Raw genomic sequence first — 16,556 nt, 5'->3', positions numbered from 1 at the left:
GAAATTGAGAAAAAATCTCTTGAAAGGAGTGGAAACGGGTGCAAGAATGTATGCAAGAACAGAAACCGAAGATTTTTCAGCTTCAGTGGATGGGAGAATATTCAGAACATCTATACCGTTGTACCTCAGGTTACATATGCTTCAGGTTACATACACTTCAGGTTACAGACTCCGCTAACCCAGAGATAGTAGCTCGGGTTAAGAACTTTGCTTCAGGATGAGAACAGAAATCATGCGGTGGTGGCGGCGCGGCAGCAGCTGGAGGCCCCATTAGCTAAACTGGTGCTTCAGGTTAAGAACAGTTTCAGATTAAGAACGGACCTGCGGAATGAATTAAGTATGTAACCAGAGGTACCACTGTATGCATTTGTTTTTTGACCCAGCTAGGAAGCCTACACAAATTACTCCTATCTTCATGGAACATGTACAGTGGTGCCTCGCAAGACGAAATTAATTCGTTCCGCGAGTTTTGTCGTCTTGCGATTTTTTTCGTCTTGCGAAGCACGGTGTCGGGAAAGTTTTGGAAAAGCTTCAAAAATCACCAAAGTCTTTAAAAACCTCAAAAAAGGCTACCACACCGCGTTCTATGAGTTGCTCCTCGAAGTCAAGTCGCAACTGTATTAACGGTGTTAAGAAAAAGGAAACAAACTTGCAAGACGTTTCCGTCTTGCGAAGCAAGCCCCTAGGGAAAATCGTCTTGCGAAGCAGCTCAAAAAACAAAAAACCCTTTCGTCTAGCGAGTTTTTCATCTTGCGAGGCATTCGTCTTGCGGGGCACCACTGTACACTTCTACTGGAGTATATTTCTCCTGCTGGATGGGGAAGTCCCAGCAGAATCCACCACAGCTTGGAAATTCTAAATGGTAGTGAACATTTGCTAGGCACAAACCACAGTTTGAGGCGTATTAGCTGCATGCAGCAATCCTTTCTAGAGTTGGTTTTTCAGAGAGTTGTGGGTCATATACTAGAGCTACAATTAAGATACTCCATCATCAGTTATACTATACTATCTGTGGTTCTTGGTTTCCAGTTTTTGAAGCACAGCAAAAACTGTCCAAAACAAAAGCAAAATAAATGAGTGTACTCATCTTTCACAACAAAACATCTATCAGACCACTTTTAAATATCTGAAACAGAGCACTGTCCTGTCTGTGGTGTGCAAAGTTTCAAGCAGTACTTACTTACAGAGCATCACGCAGTCATCATACTAGAAGCAGTCGCTCAGTGAACATGGTCGTGTATAGGTCTTAAATATCTGGATAATATCCACCCATATGGCAAGCTCATCATCCAAGTGTACCTCACATTACCCCCCCCCCCCGTGCATCATTTTCATTCACACTCTAATATATTGGCTCAAAAGGCTACCCTTTTCATAGATAAGTAGCCCATAGACTACGCAGAGAAGATAATATTCACTTTAATAATAACACTTCCTCCCCACCCCCCCTAGAAGAGACATTAACTGGGGCTTTTTCATGCACAGTTGAGTTTATATAAACTGATTGACACCTTTGGGGGTCGTCTTTCCACTGACTCATAATTTTGCTCACTCGTGAAAAAGGTTTTCTCGGTGCTCTGTATTCTCTAGTTAAAGCTGAAAATTCAACTCATCATATTTACACAATAAAAAAAATCCATTCTGCCTTGTTTTTAATTGCAAATCTGACTCAAGGGACCAATTCTCCTGCTTAGGAGGCATCCCTGTGCCTTCTACTAGGGAACCAAGTGCAGTCAATTATGGTAATGAAATGTCAATAAATATAAAAATTTAATACAGTCGGCTCTGAGTGAGTGGCAGATGAAGACTTGCCTCCCAGACAAATTTGCTGGTTCTGCAAATATTAAATGCATCTGAAAGAGCAGCTAGTTGCCTAAGAGCCTTCCAGTAGCAGAGGGTGGAAGAATCTACCTACTGGGGTTTCCCATTATGTTATCATCTCAGTGGTACAGGCAGTGATATTCATGACATTCATCCCAACATCTTAACTTATTATTAAGAAGTGAAGATCATATTTTCTCTTGTGTGGAAACAGCAATTGGTTACCTCACCAAGGGATTCCCACATGCCCTCCCAATACATCACAGAGGGGAAATTCAGCTGCAAATTAGATGTCTCAGCAGGAATTACACTTTTTTAAAAACAATAGCCTAGCTAATGTCCTGGGGTAGGGCTGTAAAATGATTTACATAAATGTCATTTGCTTACATTACAGGCACAGTTTTATGTCTTCATTTATTGAAAAAGGTGGTTCAGCCCACTGTCCAAACTCCCAGTCCACTGGACTAGATGGAATTTGGGTGAGGCAGAGGTTTCCCTCGGCCTAGCCCTGTCTCGTTCCTCTGGCTTCCACTGGTAGGGGAGCTCCACCGGTGCACCTTCCCTGGGTAGGCAGAAGCTTCTGCAGGTGATATCCCTGCCAGAGATACTTAATGAGTCATTCTGGAAGTAAGGCGGTGGGGTATCTGCTGAATCCTCAGGGGTTGAATTTGGCCAAGTGGCTGATTGGTTTTCAGCAGTCATTTGTTTCTTCCACAGCTGTACTGGATGTTCTGGGTGTTATACAGTCGTACCTTGGTTATCAAATGCCTTGCAACTCGGATGTTTTGGCTCCCGAATGCCGCAAACTCGGAATTGAGTGTTCCGGTTTGCAAACGTTATTTGGAACCTGAACGTCCGACGCGGCTTCCGATTGAGTGCAGGAAGCTCCTGCAGCCAGTCGGAAGCCACACCTTGGTTTCCGAACATTTTTAGAAGTCAAACTGACTTCTGGAATGGATTCCGTTCGAAAACCAAGGTACGACTGTACTGGTGACTTTTATTTATATTTGTTACCTTGATGTTTTTATGAAAACTCCTCAAGGATGATTGATAGTGTTAGCTAAATTAAATAAACACACAATGTTTACTGTTGAAAGTTCCACTACATTCAATGGTGTGTTTAGACTGCAGCATTAAACTCTCAATAAGTGGTGCATCAATGTTAATAATTACTTTTCTCAGGAAGGCTCGAACAGTAGCCTAAAAACAACAAACGAATGAAAAACAGATATGGCAGTTGTGAAAATCAAATGAACTTTTATCTACAGTGGTACCTCTGGTTACAAACTTAATTTGTTCCAGAGGTCTGTTCTTAACCTGAAACCATTCGTAACCTGAGGTACCACTTTAGCTAATGGGGCCTCCCACTGCTGCCGCGCAATTTCTGTTCTCATCCTGAGGTGAAGTTCTTAACCTGAGGTACTACGTCCGGGTTAGCAGAGTCTGTAACCCAAAGTGTTTGTAAACCGAGGTGTTCATTACCTGAGATACTACTGTACTAAGTCCAAGGGCCACAGGAGTATAAAGGTTTGAAGAAACAGAAGAGGACAAGATAGTTAAGCTGTACATCAGCTGATACATATTCCCCATTAGATACTTTTCAGGAAACGATGTACAGTGGTACCTCGGGTTACATACGCTTCAGGTTATATACACTTCTAACCCAGAAATAGTATCTCGGGTTAAGAACTTTGCTTCAGGATGAGAACAGAAATCGTGCTCCGGTGGTGTGGCAGCAGCAGGAGGCCCCATTAGCTAAAGTGGTGCTTCAGGTTAAGAACAGCTTCAGGTTAAGAACGGACCTCTGGAATGAATTAAGTACTTAACCCGAGGTACCACTGTAAGGCCTTTTGAACTGGGAAGGCATTTAATTTCTTATTTAAAATAGTTATGCGCTGCTCTTCAATATCTAAATTCCAGAGTGGTTCATACTGACTTTTAAAATGCATCAAAATAATGCAATAAAGAAGAAAAGCAGCATAGAGATATAAATAGAACACTATTTAGCAGTAAAGTATGTTTAAGGTTTTATTCTTTATGTGTGAAAAGCATACATGTCTTTAAAAATTATATTTGCGTTCCACTCTGCCTCAGAGGAGCTTAGAGGGACATAGTATGGTGTTAAGCAAACAAGCCGAAAAATAAGTTAGGCTACATGTGATGTTAAATGTGTGTTTTCATTTCATGTGTCTCCACCCCACACCCCTGCTGTAGTGGAGCTACTATAGCAGAGCCAGGTAAGGATCATGACCACTGTGTGGTGTTTTTTCAAAAAACAAAATCACGAACAACAGCAAAACCTGATGCTGGGGGCCCAGTGAAAATGACCTTTCCTTCCAAAGCTGTTAGAAGTCCCAGGACTAATTGAGCAAAAGTATAAAATAGCAGTATTAATGTATCTGGTTAAGATAACTCAATGTAAGTATTACTCTTTTACAGGTGGATTACGCTGTAATAGCATCTCAGGCAGGAGTCACACTCAACAATCTTATGAGCCATGCACAGGAGCTAGTAGCAAAACTACGATCTCTGCAGTTTGATCTACGAGAGTTTGTGTGTCTCAAATTTTTGGTGTTATTCAGTTTAGGTAGGTACTGTCGCCATTTAATTATTGCTTATATGTCTCAACATTATTACTTATGTGTCTCAACATTACCTATTTTTCTAAATTAGAGTGTATCGTTTGTCATTGTTGATGTGGGCACCTCCATGTGTGAGGTCTGGAAAAATACACAGTTATTGTATTATATTATATCCATAGTATGGTTCTCTGAGTGATGTAGAAAAAAGACTATATTATAGAAGACAAAAATATAAATTTTACCATTTTAAAAACACAGCAGAGATTTAAAAAAAAATTAAGAGCAACCACATTCAAATTAATCTAGTCATATGGAGAGTTAAAGCATCAGAACCAGTCTTACAAAATGCTAATGAATAGTGAGACATTGTGACATCAGGTATGGAGCAGGTAAAGAGGTGGCTGGATCAGCTGTGGAACTGAATTCCACAACCAAATTGACATCAAATGATTGACAAGTAGTTGTCCTACACTTGGGAACCACAGTATAAGGGGTTTTGCCAGTCCTGGGCATAGCATATGGGTTGGGCTGCTCTCATGGCCTGCAAGCTCCTTTGTGCATTGCTTCCCAAACTTCAGGCAACCAGCTGGCTGTCAGGCATTTGGAAAACACTGTGCAAAGGGCTTTGCAAGCCCTGAGCATAGGGCTGTACTGCAAGGATTGGCTGTGTGAGCAAGTTCACCATGAGGAACCTGGTGACAAAGCTGATCCAGGAGGCTTTAAGTCACCAGCTGATGGGCAGTGACTTCAACCCTGCTTTCTGCAAGCATGGAAAATCCATCACCTGTGTTACTCTGGACAGGCAGAAAGGGCAGAAGTGGCAATGGTTGGCCAACATGAGGGGAAACACCACTGGCAGCAGTACTCGCTTAAAACAAAAAAGAAAAAACATTCCTGGCACTGAATGGAAGGCAAGGAAAGAAAGAAAAATATCCAGGTGCCTTAATGCCCAGTGTAGTACTGGCTGGTTCTTCCATCACCCCCACCCACCAGTACCCATTATGTGAGATTGCAAATAAAAATGTATCACACCAAGGAGGAAGAACCAAGATCATGCTTTTAAAAATCATTAAAAGAGAGAAGCTAATATTAGGCGAAATCAGAGCCAATGACAGGCACAGCCAGCACCAATAACAGGTGATGCCAGAGCGAATGGCAGATAATTGTTACACAAGCTATTGTGTTTCTTTAGAATGATACTATCTGGTTACCAGGATCAGGCCCCTTCATCATTTCAACAGGTTTCAAGGTTAAAGAAAGTTCACGCCACAAACTGTTCCATACCTTTGAGATGCGCCCAGTGTACAGAACCAAAGGGGCATGTGCTATTGTGCCACTGTAGACACATTGGTACAAAACACTATTCTGTGCCCATTAAGGATGTCATGGTCTACTGGCATGCTGTACAGTTGTGGCCTTTCTAATCGCCTGGACTGCGGAACAGGATGTCAAACTAATGGTCTCTTGTGCACTGTGCCTGGCCTCTGCTTGGAGAACTTTCCCCTCAAAGGATTTCCTTAGGCCTTTCTTGTCATCAGATCATACCTAGAAATTCAAATGTCATTCTCAGCTGGCTGCGTTCTAACTTAATCCCCTCATCCTTCCTCTCATTTTGGAACTCAGCAGTTTTTCCTGAATTTGGCAGATTCAAAACATGCACATTTTTAATATCGTAAACCAGGGTGGATTGACTGAAATCAAGATAATAAAATCACGAAGAAGAAGAAGGACCAATTAATGTAACTGATTTAAAGCAAAAGAAACAACAACTCACTAGTTTATTATTTAGATACAGTACTTCCTCAGTAAAAGTGCATAATTGGTTGCTTTAATCAGAGAAACGTTTATAATTAGGGTATTATCTCTGAAGCAGTTCCTGAATTCAGGTGGTTACTAGGCATGAAATAACCTAAAAAGTAACCTGGATTTAGTGTGTGGCACCTGTGGTCACTTGCCAGTCCCTGGCTCCTAGAATCAAGCCACTGGATAAATACATATAATATAGTGCCACATGGTGACAGATGAAGATGTTTTCCCTATAGTTCTTTCTTTTCAAAGCAAAGCAACCTAAAAGCACCTTTCATAAGGTGATCAGGAGCTCATAAGAGGGTTGCACATTTCGCTTTAAGAGATTGTGGGTTGGATCCAGAGTTAAGTGAGCATAGGGGCTTGTGGAAGCTGATTTTCTTCCCCATAGGCATCTCTTACCTTAGTTTGGAATGTAAGATATTTTCACACACATTAGGCAATGCAACCCAAACGTCTAAGGAGCTATGCAGCCTACTCTGTGATGAAATATTTAAAGAGATCCTTTGCACTTCAGTGGTATTTTAAATTAGCTGAATATCTGAATTACATTTGGAAAATGCTCACGTTTACTTTAAACAGTCTTTACGTTTGATCACTTTCATCAGCAGCTCCCAGTACTTTGCATTCATTTAGAACATCTACCATTCCGTGTCCTGTCACTTGAGGCTCTCTGGCAAGGAGACAGTCTTGGTCTCAAATGAGACACTGAGTGCAACTCTCAGCATTTGGCATCTGGTTCTCTTAGTAATCTAAAACATTTGTGTTGCACCTTTCTACTCTTATAAAGCAAGTAAGCAAGCAAATAAAAAAAGATAAAAACAGAATAATCAAATAAGCAATAAATAATATATACCGTATTTTTCGCTCTATAAGACGCACCAGACCACAAGACGCACCGAGTTTTTAGAGGAGGAAAACAAGAAAAAAAAATATTCTGAATCTCAGAAGCCAGAACAGCAAGAGGGATCGCTGCGCAGTGAAAGCAGCAATCCCTCTTGCTGTTCTGGCTTCTGGGATAGCTGTGCAGCCTGCATTCGCTCCATAAGACGCACACACATTTCCCCTTACTTTTTAGGAGGGGAAAAGTGAGTCTTATAGAGCAAAAAATACGGTAACTACAAATATTAAAACCACAGCAAGCAGCCCCAAAAACAGTTAAAGGGATATGACAACAGCCATCCAGTCAATTAGCTCAAAGACTCCCTGAAGATGTCTTGATTTTTAGCATGATGGAGCCATGTGAACTTCTTTTTGAGAAGAATTGCAGGGCCTTGGTACTCAAAAAAACTATCGCGTACGATTATGTGTGACCAAGGCCACAGTAACAACTAACCATTTTCTAAGTAAAGTTTGAAATCAGATACTCTCATTTCACATAGTAATAGCTGTTGCTAAATAATGGAGCAATCCTTCGTGTGCCTACTTAAATAGTCCCTTTGGGTTCAGTAGGGCTCACTCACAAGTAAGGGGGTACAGGATTGCTGCCTAAGATGTTTTCACAATGATGAATAGAATCACAGAAATGTAGGAAGGGACCCAAGGGTCATCTAGTCCAAACCCCTGCAATGCAGAAATAAAATAATAATCTGAACAAAAGTTGGTGTTTCATTTCTTACTTATTCCCTTGTTAATTTTTTTAAAAAATCATTAACAATCGGTTCTAGCGTTGTCACATAGTTTTTACTGAAAGTGAACTTTAAGGCAAATTCCATTATTTTTGCTCAGGCAGAACAACAGAGATGTCAAATGAACCTCATGACAATTAGTGAAAGCTCAGAATGACTTGGCACACAACCCTCAGTTACCACAAAATTTTGCCTGAAACCAAAACTTGAGATAAATCTGGGGGCAGGACGATAAAAACAAATCAAAGCCAGCTGGGACAGCAAACTTTCTTGAGCACCCCTACTTTGGTCCTAAATATATTTACTTAGAGGTAGGCCCTCGGCTTGGACTTCTTTCCACAATTTAGAATGTGGCCTAAAATTAATTTATCAAATTTTGGATCACTACAGCAGGAACTAGATTCAGTTATCCAGCAAAGTCAGACCTATGACTATAATAGTATTCTTTGAAATTGTTTACATTAGTTTTTTTGGTTTTTTACTTAAGGAACAAAAGTCGTTTTTCTTTAGCCTTTTGTTTTCAGGTGTGGCCTGACCGCTTCGCCTGTTTTTTCTGCCCTATTGCCAACAGTCCCAGCCATATCAATGGCAATCCAGCCATTGTTTTCCCTTTACCAAAACTTTCCATTTGTCCTGCTAGCTCTCATTACTCGAAGTCGGCAAGGGTGATTTGTCAAAGCTTCCATCTGAACAGTTTGTAAAGTGAAATGCCAATAGGAAGAAAGTTAGACATCATTTCACCCATGTCCAGTCACTTGTCTGTCTACTGAGCTTAATGCTAGAATAGGCAGCGACTGATGGGTACTGTTCTCTTATCACTGTCAAGACCACAGATAAATGTACTTCATTTAAGAAATGAAGGCTTTATCAATGGGCAAATAATTGCAGAGCAACTATTGATCCCACGTCTCACTTAACAAGAGACAACTGGGACTTGTAGAAATGGTAAACATTTAATCATTATGTATGGCAAACAGCAGGCTCTTACTGAGAGCAAAGCGAGCATTAGTTTTTATGCAGGATACAGTGCCATCTTTTGTGACAGTTTTGGATGCTAATAAAAACATTTTAAATCCTGAACCACAGTGACCCAAATCACTGTGTCGGGGAAAGCTGAATTCATTGCCACCTGTTAAAATATGCAAACGAAACACATTTACATATTTTTGTTTAACTTGCATAATTTATTCTGCTTCTGCTAAATGTTTCATTTTTGCTACTTTTCTCATTCATTCATTTTGTTTAAACTTTTTATTCTTTACCTACCATTGCTTTCAATGGAATATCCAGACAGTCATTTGTAACTGTGGTCCATTTTTTCTTCCTATAGGATCACAGAATTGTACGGTTGGAAGGGACCCCAAGGGTCATCTAGTCCAACCCCCTGCGATGCAGGAATCACATGATAGAATATGAGTGGCTTCAAGGGAAATACTTTTAGCATGTTTAACATCATGACAAAATGACTCCATCACTCTAGACTAGGGATGGAAAGATCTCTCAATTTCAATATTCTCAATTTCTCAATCTTAAAATCCGTTCTCCAGGTTTCTGCAGCTATTTGTAGTGGGGGGGTTTTAAAAAAAAAAAATCTCATGAAAATACTTCAGCATTTTACTGTGAATTTCTGGCCTTATCTAATTTCTCTCCCCCCCCCCCCACATCCCTTCATATTTCTCAAAAGTTCTGCATATGCAGGAACCTCTGTATTCACCCCCTAATTTCATTGTCCAGCAGTCTAGGGAGATGTAGAATGATTCTGAGAAATTTTCCTCATCTCACCAAAACTCAGAATCCCTCAGATGGGCCTGGACTTGTAGTTGTTTACTTGTAGTTTTGCTTTCCATGGACTAAGACTGCCATTTCAGTTAGCCAGGAATGTACAGGAGATTGTGTTGCCCTCAGCAAGTACTCGTGGCTATTCAGAGCCGTATTGCAGTATTGCATAAATAATTTGCCTCGAATGAATTGGTTTACCTCAAGACATCTTAGGAGGATATCTTTTTTAAGCTGCCTCAGTATCTGGGGGAAGGGTAGAATTCATTTCTCCAATAGCTATGGAAAATCTTTGTAACATATACCTCACATTTTGTTGCCTGTATACTAGTCATATTTCACCAACTCAGCTAAAATAGGTAAGAAGTTGGTGTATACGCTACTATTAGAAATTAGACAATGTTTTTAACTTTCTGCATATAATATCATAATTTGGAGGGGGGAATGTACTACGTAAGAGTCAAAAAGAGGCATATATCTTGCAACCTTATTTTTGAGTAACATATGTATTGGGAAGCTAATGCCAGAAAATATAAATTTCCTGAAATTTATGGAAGCACTTGGGATTCAGATAGGATTGATTAGCATTCAAGGGAGGTGACCGCTCAATATTTACACCACAGAGAGTTGGCAGAAGCAAATAATTGTACATAAAGCTGATGCTTGTCTTAATTAAAGTGGTATAATAGGTGTTGGGTAGGGTTGTTTTTTTCCTAGTGAGCAAAGCAGTTTAGCAATGACCAGATATAACTCATTTTGAAGTTCAGAGTTTAAACCTAATCAATATGTATTTATAACAAGGAAAGAAGTGAATAACATTTATTACAGGGTGGCAGCTAACAGTAATGGATAGGAGTGCCAATAGTTAAGCTTATTTTCTCCCTGCAAACAATCACATCTGACAAAATATTTACCCTAAGGGCTTTTTTAATATAATTGCTCTTATTAATTGCTTGCTTATGTCTTGGTACACTCTCCTTCACTTTTCCTAGGATTCAAAAACTGGTAGAACCACGAAATGATGTTTATCCCACACACACTCGCCGAAGTCTGGTTGCTCCAACATATCTAGTATAAGAGCAGTGTGTGGTGCATTTGGAACAGCTGGTACATAATACTCCTTTGAATGCTGATGAACACAAAGGGAGAAAAGAGAAAACTGCAGCCAAATCAGACAGCCGCTCAATAATAAAGAAGCCCATTAAAACTGTAGGGTAAAAGTGGTTGCTTTTCTTAATATGGTAAAGGGTCACAGTCTATATTTTTGATGTGGCATAAACAGGGTAGTGTGACGACCTGAATGCTAGTTAATGACTGTGTGTTACAAACTCATATCTCCATTCTTCAAAAGCTTGCCACTAAAAATAAATATCACTATATCACCAGTGCAAAGTGTGAATTGGTCCTCAGATCACTGCAGCAGGGACTACAGTTTAGCAGGCACTTTATACTATATAACATATTTAACATAATTCTTAATTTAACCAGTCATTGATTGCATTGGGCCTAGGGCATCTGAGACTGAGGAATCTCAGTTAACTTTGGAAATTGCCCAAATCAGTTATGAAGGCCCAACACCACCGCCTGTTCTGCACGTCTTCATTTTCAAAATGCATTTAGAAACACTCAACATGCTACAGACAAGATTTTAATCCAAAAAGGACCTTGGAACCAGTTGGAAAGGTTGGCCTCATTAGTCACCTGTCCTTCTCAATATGGTATGAGGAGCAACAGCCGAACACCCATACCTCAACAATATGCCCATATTGCTTCTCCATAGCTGAGGTTCATAAATGTGCTTTGATTGTGCCCTAGCCTTTAGAGCTGGCTTCCCCAATCTGATCCCCTCCAGATGTTTCAGACTGCACCAGTCCCAGCCAGCACAATTGCATGGTGCTGGGCTGACGAGAGTGTAACTCTATTGCAGTCAAAAACACCTTGAGAGCACCAGGTTGGGGAAGTGCTGCTTTAGAGGTTCACATATCCACCCTGTGAGTTCCCCCTGCCATCTATCCTCAATATAAAAACCACATCCTTGTGTGTCATTGCCCATCCCATTAATAATCCATGTTCATGGTGCTACAAGAAAATGGAGGGAAATGGGTAGGGGGAATGTACCATCAAAGAATAACCTGGGAGTTTCTCCAACACGATTTGGTGATTTTCTCAATACCAGTGTGTATCCTTTAAAATTATCTGCAACTGCAGTGCAGAATGTAGAGAATGATCCCCTATTACGAAACATAGCAGAAGCTAGGTTCCCGTGTAGGGAGACAGTGACTTACTTAGCACCCACGTTAAGCTGATGGACAAAAAATTGAAAGCCTTTGTATGGATTAGGTGGAACTTTCCTTGGTTTTGAGGAGACTGCAGACACCCAACTACAGACATGAGAATCAACACATATCATCCATACCCAGGATTGTGGTGAAGTTCTCTCCATCTTAAGCATGATCTTTAGCCAAAGTCCTTCCTGTACTTTTGGATTATGGTTAAGTAATCTTAGCCACAATCCTAGGTTCAGATGATACACGCAACCAAACGTTGATTAAGCTGCTGCACCACACTACACTGAAAGGACTGGGGAAGAGCAAAGTAGGTGCAAGCTCCTCTCTGGGACATTTGCACAGTCCTGGTAAGCCATGGTTCGGTTTACCATCACATGTGAATGAGGCCACTGCTTTTGTGCTATTCTGAAGTTGCATTCTACTTGCCCACTCCTACTGTGAATAACTCAACATCATTGCCCAAGCTATGGCTTGGGAGCTGGTCGTTGCTTTACTTGGTGATAACAGTGATTAAACCTGCATGCACACTCTGCAACCGAGCTTTGCCCCTTAAAATATTTCCATTCTAATGCCTGATCAGCCGTGGATGGCATGGAGTAGCTGGGCTGCTCACCTGAGCTCTGTCTTGGTACCAAGGTGGAGATGCATGGCAGCAAGGTTGGCGTGGTGTAAATGTGCTGGCAGAGTTGATCTGGCACTCCTACTGACACTTTTGCACTGTGCTGACTTCACTGCAACCATGCCATTCACCCTTTTCATCCTGGTATGCTGCAGTGAGTCAGCCAGCTAGGGGTCAGGTGAACTGTGCAGCTGCAGCCATGCCATCTTGCCACTGCACACGACACTGATGTACATGACTGCATGGAGAGAATATGAACCAAATTTTGGAATGAATTGAATTGGCATTGTAGTCAGTACGTACCTGTAAATTAGGCAGAACTGAACCACTAGATATGGAGAACAGCTTTGATGCAAATCTGAATTACAATCTACAGATTAAATTAGTGGTTTCTGCTAATTAATTCTTTTCAGCCGTCTTGAAATCCTACCAATTTCTTACCAAATTTCTGTTCTTTCTTTTTGGACTACAAGGTATATAATAAGAGCAAATTAATCCTTCCAGTACAAAACAGACCAGCTTTTGGTAACCTTTTTAAAAGAAACTTAAAAAAAAACCCAATGAAACATTGTGTTGTGTCCTTTAGCACTATTACGGGCACTCAGTCTGTTAGGACATATTGGGCGATTATAGGCCAGTCTTTTCAGAAAAAGCCATGGGTTTCAAGTTAGCAGTAACCATCTATCAATTCCAGAGATTATGGCATGATTTACTGTCCCGGCATGGTGTATTCTCTGATTTTCTGCCTCCTATGAAACATTGTGCTTTCCTTTTCTATTGATGTATCAACTATAATAGTTACAAGCAGCTACAGAAAAATCAATAGTGGACTTTCATTACTGAGCACATAAAGTAAAAGAGGACCCACGCTGTGATAGTCTCTCGCTGTTAAATAGTCACTGACTGCAAGGTACACAATAAATGTCTGTTATTTTGGTCTAAATGAAGGATGTCTGAATTTGAAACATCAAGTATCTCAGATTTTGGACACAACCAGGGCTTCAAGTCAGGTTATCCTAGCTAGCAATTCTTTCCCAAGGCAGGTAACAAGACCAATCTGTCTTTCCTACGGTGGGATCTGGGTGTTGTGCCTTTTAAAGGCTAAATGGGAAAAATGAACATTCAAATGACATTTTCCATGTGTATTGTGTTGCAATCCCTCTGATGTGTCAGCCTGGGTTGAACTGTGCATTTTAATTGTGTTAATGTTCACCGTATCTCAAGAGTACCCTTTGGCCTAAGCTGAATGGTGCAATAACCTGTGTGTTGAGCACTCATAAAAGCAACAATGATCAAGGGAGGAGAAAAGGTTACAGGGTATCACTATAAATGGCTTAATTTAGGGATAGGGAACATGTATTAGAAGAATAGGATGCCCTGGAATAGTATTAGAGAGCAGAAGCTGTAACATTTTTCAGTTTCATATTTTTATACTCCATAATGCCAGCCCATGAATGACAACAAAACTAATATTTCTGAAATGCTTCATGTTTCATGGATGTTTGACCCTATAAACATTTCATGTTAAGAAATGAATTCCTGGCTCTGAGTAGTGCACAAAAGTTCCTTCTTATCCTTTAAGGCTTCCTAGCAATTGCAGTGAAAAAGAGTTATTGCTAATCTCAAAAGTTCAAAATCAGAAGACTGCTCCTTTGGAATCATTATCTTTATGTAAGATTAGTTGTTGTTTTTAATGGGGAAATATCACTTCAATGTGACACATCTCCCTCTAATTCTTCTGTGGTTTACTGAAGTACAACAACACAAAGCTGAATAAATGAAAATTAATGTTGACTTCTAGAAGTTCCAAGTTTCCCAAATTCCAGAATTTTATCACATGGTGGCCTATTCAGAAAAGTGGATATCCAGTATTTACAGTTTGTCTGAAAATACTGTTTCCCTGTTGTTGTTTTCCAAAGTTATAAAAACTTCCCCTTAGAGAACATGAGATGCACAAACATATCTTGAAAATCATAAAGAGGTAGCTTTATGCAGTGTTTGACCTAGAAGTGTCCCATAGTTGAATTTATATGGGTCTATGCTAGAGGAGCTTGGCTGAAAGCAGTAAAGAGCTACAGTGGTGCCCCGCAAGACGAATGCCTCGCAAGACAAAAAACCCGCTAGACGAAAGGGTTTTCCGTTTTTCGATGCGCTTCACAAGACGAATTTCCCTATGGGCTTGCTTCGCAAGACGAAAACGTCTTGCGAGTCTTGCAATTTTTTTCGCTTCCCCCCCCTTTTTCTAAGCCGCTAAGCCGCTAATAGCCTTTTAGCCGCTAAGCCTTTAATAGCCGCTAAACCGCTAAACGCGCTAATCCGCTAAGCCGCTAATGGGTTGCTTCGCAAGACGAAAAAACCGCTAGACGAAGAGACTCGCGGAACGGATTATTTTCGTCTTGCGAGGCACCACTGTACTGTGATAATCTTAACGTGATGCGGAGGGGGAATCAGAACCGGGATAATTCAGAATACAACCCCTTCCATATCAAAGCTCAGCCCCTTCCAAAGTTGGGCCTGGATCATATTTGGGTTTGATCCTCCAGCAAGACCTTGTTGCTGCCACATGCTATACTCTCCCTGCTGCACAGTCTCTTTCCCTGCTGTGTTTACCACTAAACCATACCCAATAATTGCAGCAGTAAGAGCAAGGTACTGGGGAAGTTTTGAAAGCAGTGTTCCAGGTGCTAGACTAGGAAACAGTTTTCCAGGGCACATCGGTCCATAATATACCTCATTGCTCTGCTGTTTCCATGTAGCCTGATGGAAAAGGCAGCAAGAGAAGAGGGGGGTGTTTTTAGCACATGAGGCTGGGAATCTGTCAGAGTCTTAGTACAACAAAGTTTCACAATTTGGAATTGAGTAGGGGAAACAACTGAACCATTTCCAAATCAAGTGGAGGGGTATTTGCCCACCATTTGTGTTAAATGGCAGGTTTCTGTAGCTAGAGATGCTGCTGAATCCTGCCACAAGGTAAATGCATATACACTATGGATCCACAGATACAAATGACATATTTCCCAAGGCATATATGCATATATGTGTGCATATATTATTAAATTACATAGGCCAGGGGCCAAAAGGTTATATTTGGGTTTCATACACACTGGGAGACCTTTGCCTGTCCCATTGGAACCTCTTTCGCATTCCAAAAACCTGCCTCTGAATATCAGAGAATCACATGAGACAACATTCAATAAACCACAAGCAGATGCATTTAGAAAAAGCCTGCCATGTGCACCCCTGCACAAAAACATGCTTTCCATTTGCACACTGGGCTCTTTAGATCCCAGCCATTATATACCAACACTTATTGATGTTAACTTGGCATTAGCAGCCTCTTGAGGAAATCAGGCATCAACAATGCAGTTTTTGTCCCCTTGTTGTTGATTAGTCAGAAACCACATTCTAGTCAGTCCCTGAGTCATATCTCCTTTCTTTTGGCATGCAATCTTAATAAAGATGCTTCACAGAAGAGGAAGCACGTAAATGCCCTTGAAGTCTGATCATTCTTTTAGCTTAATGCATACTCAGGCAATGAAACATTATTATTAAGACATTTTCTTCCAGTGGCTGTACTAGTGATTAGTAGGGTGAATAGCTGCTGACTCAGGCTATCAGTGGCTCAGCATCCTTTGATCCCAAAAGGAGTGCTTCCATGTGGTTTATTGTGAACCCCTGCGCCAAAAAAACATTTGTGTTCCACTTGGTCTGGCATAATTTGTACCAACATGAAGAGTGCTTTATTTCATCTTGACATCATCTGGTGCCACAACCTATAGAACCTTTAAAGCCAGCGTGGAGAACCTGGGGCCCTCAAGATGTAGCTGGACTACAACTCCCATCATCCCAGACCCTGTGGGTTATTGGGAGTTGGAGTCCCAACAACGTGTGGCAAGCCAGAGGTTCCCCATCCCTGATCTAAGCAGTCCTGCTCAGTTACTTCAGATCTGGATTGCAAGATCACCGAAACAGCTTTAGTATATGTAAACTTTAGACAAACGTATTTCAACCAAGGAACCTACTGTGGGAGGAGGCA

The 16,556-nt window shown here is 40.9% G+C and overlaps 1 protein-coding gene and 1 long non-coding RNA gene across 6 annotated transcripts in view; one reads left to right on the top strand and one right to left on the bottom strand.

Moving 5' to 3' along the window:
- The window catches only part of LOC308479832, a 132,057-nt gene that overhangs the window by 56,060 nt on the left and 59,441 nt on the right, over positions 1 to 16,556 (bottom strand). The gene's annotated exons all lie outside the window — the stretch shown is intronic.
- The window catches only part of NR5A2 (nuclear receptor subfamily 5 group A member 2), a 123,000-nt gene that overhangs the window by 93,219 nt on the left and 13,225 nt on the right, over positions 1 to 16,556 (top strand). For all 4 annotated transcript variants that reach the window (XM_081010790.1, XM_081010793.1, XM_081010792.1 and 1 more), the window contains exon 6: positions 4,261 to 4,408. In XM_081010790.1, the coding sequence (XP_080866916.1) occupies positions 4,261 to 4,408 (148 nt within the window). The remainder of the gene's footprint in view (positions 1 to 4,260; positions 4,409 to 16,556) is intronic.

Source organism: Podarcis pityusensis (assembly GCF_964106645.2).
Source record: "Podarcis pityusensis genome assembly, chromosome: 6".
In the NCBI taxonomy this organism is placed as follows: Eukaryota; Metazoa; Chordata; class Lepidosauria; order Squamata; family Lacertidae; genus Podarcis; species Podarcis pityusensis.
Note: the sequence above shows the minus strand (reverse complement) of the source record. Positions and strands in the feature narration are given on the sequence as shown.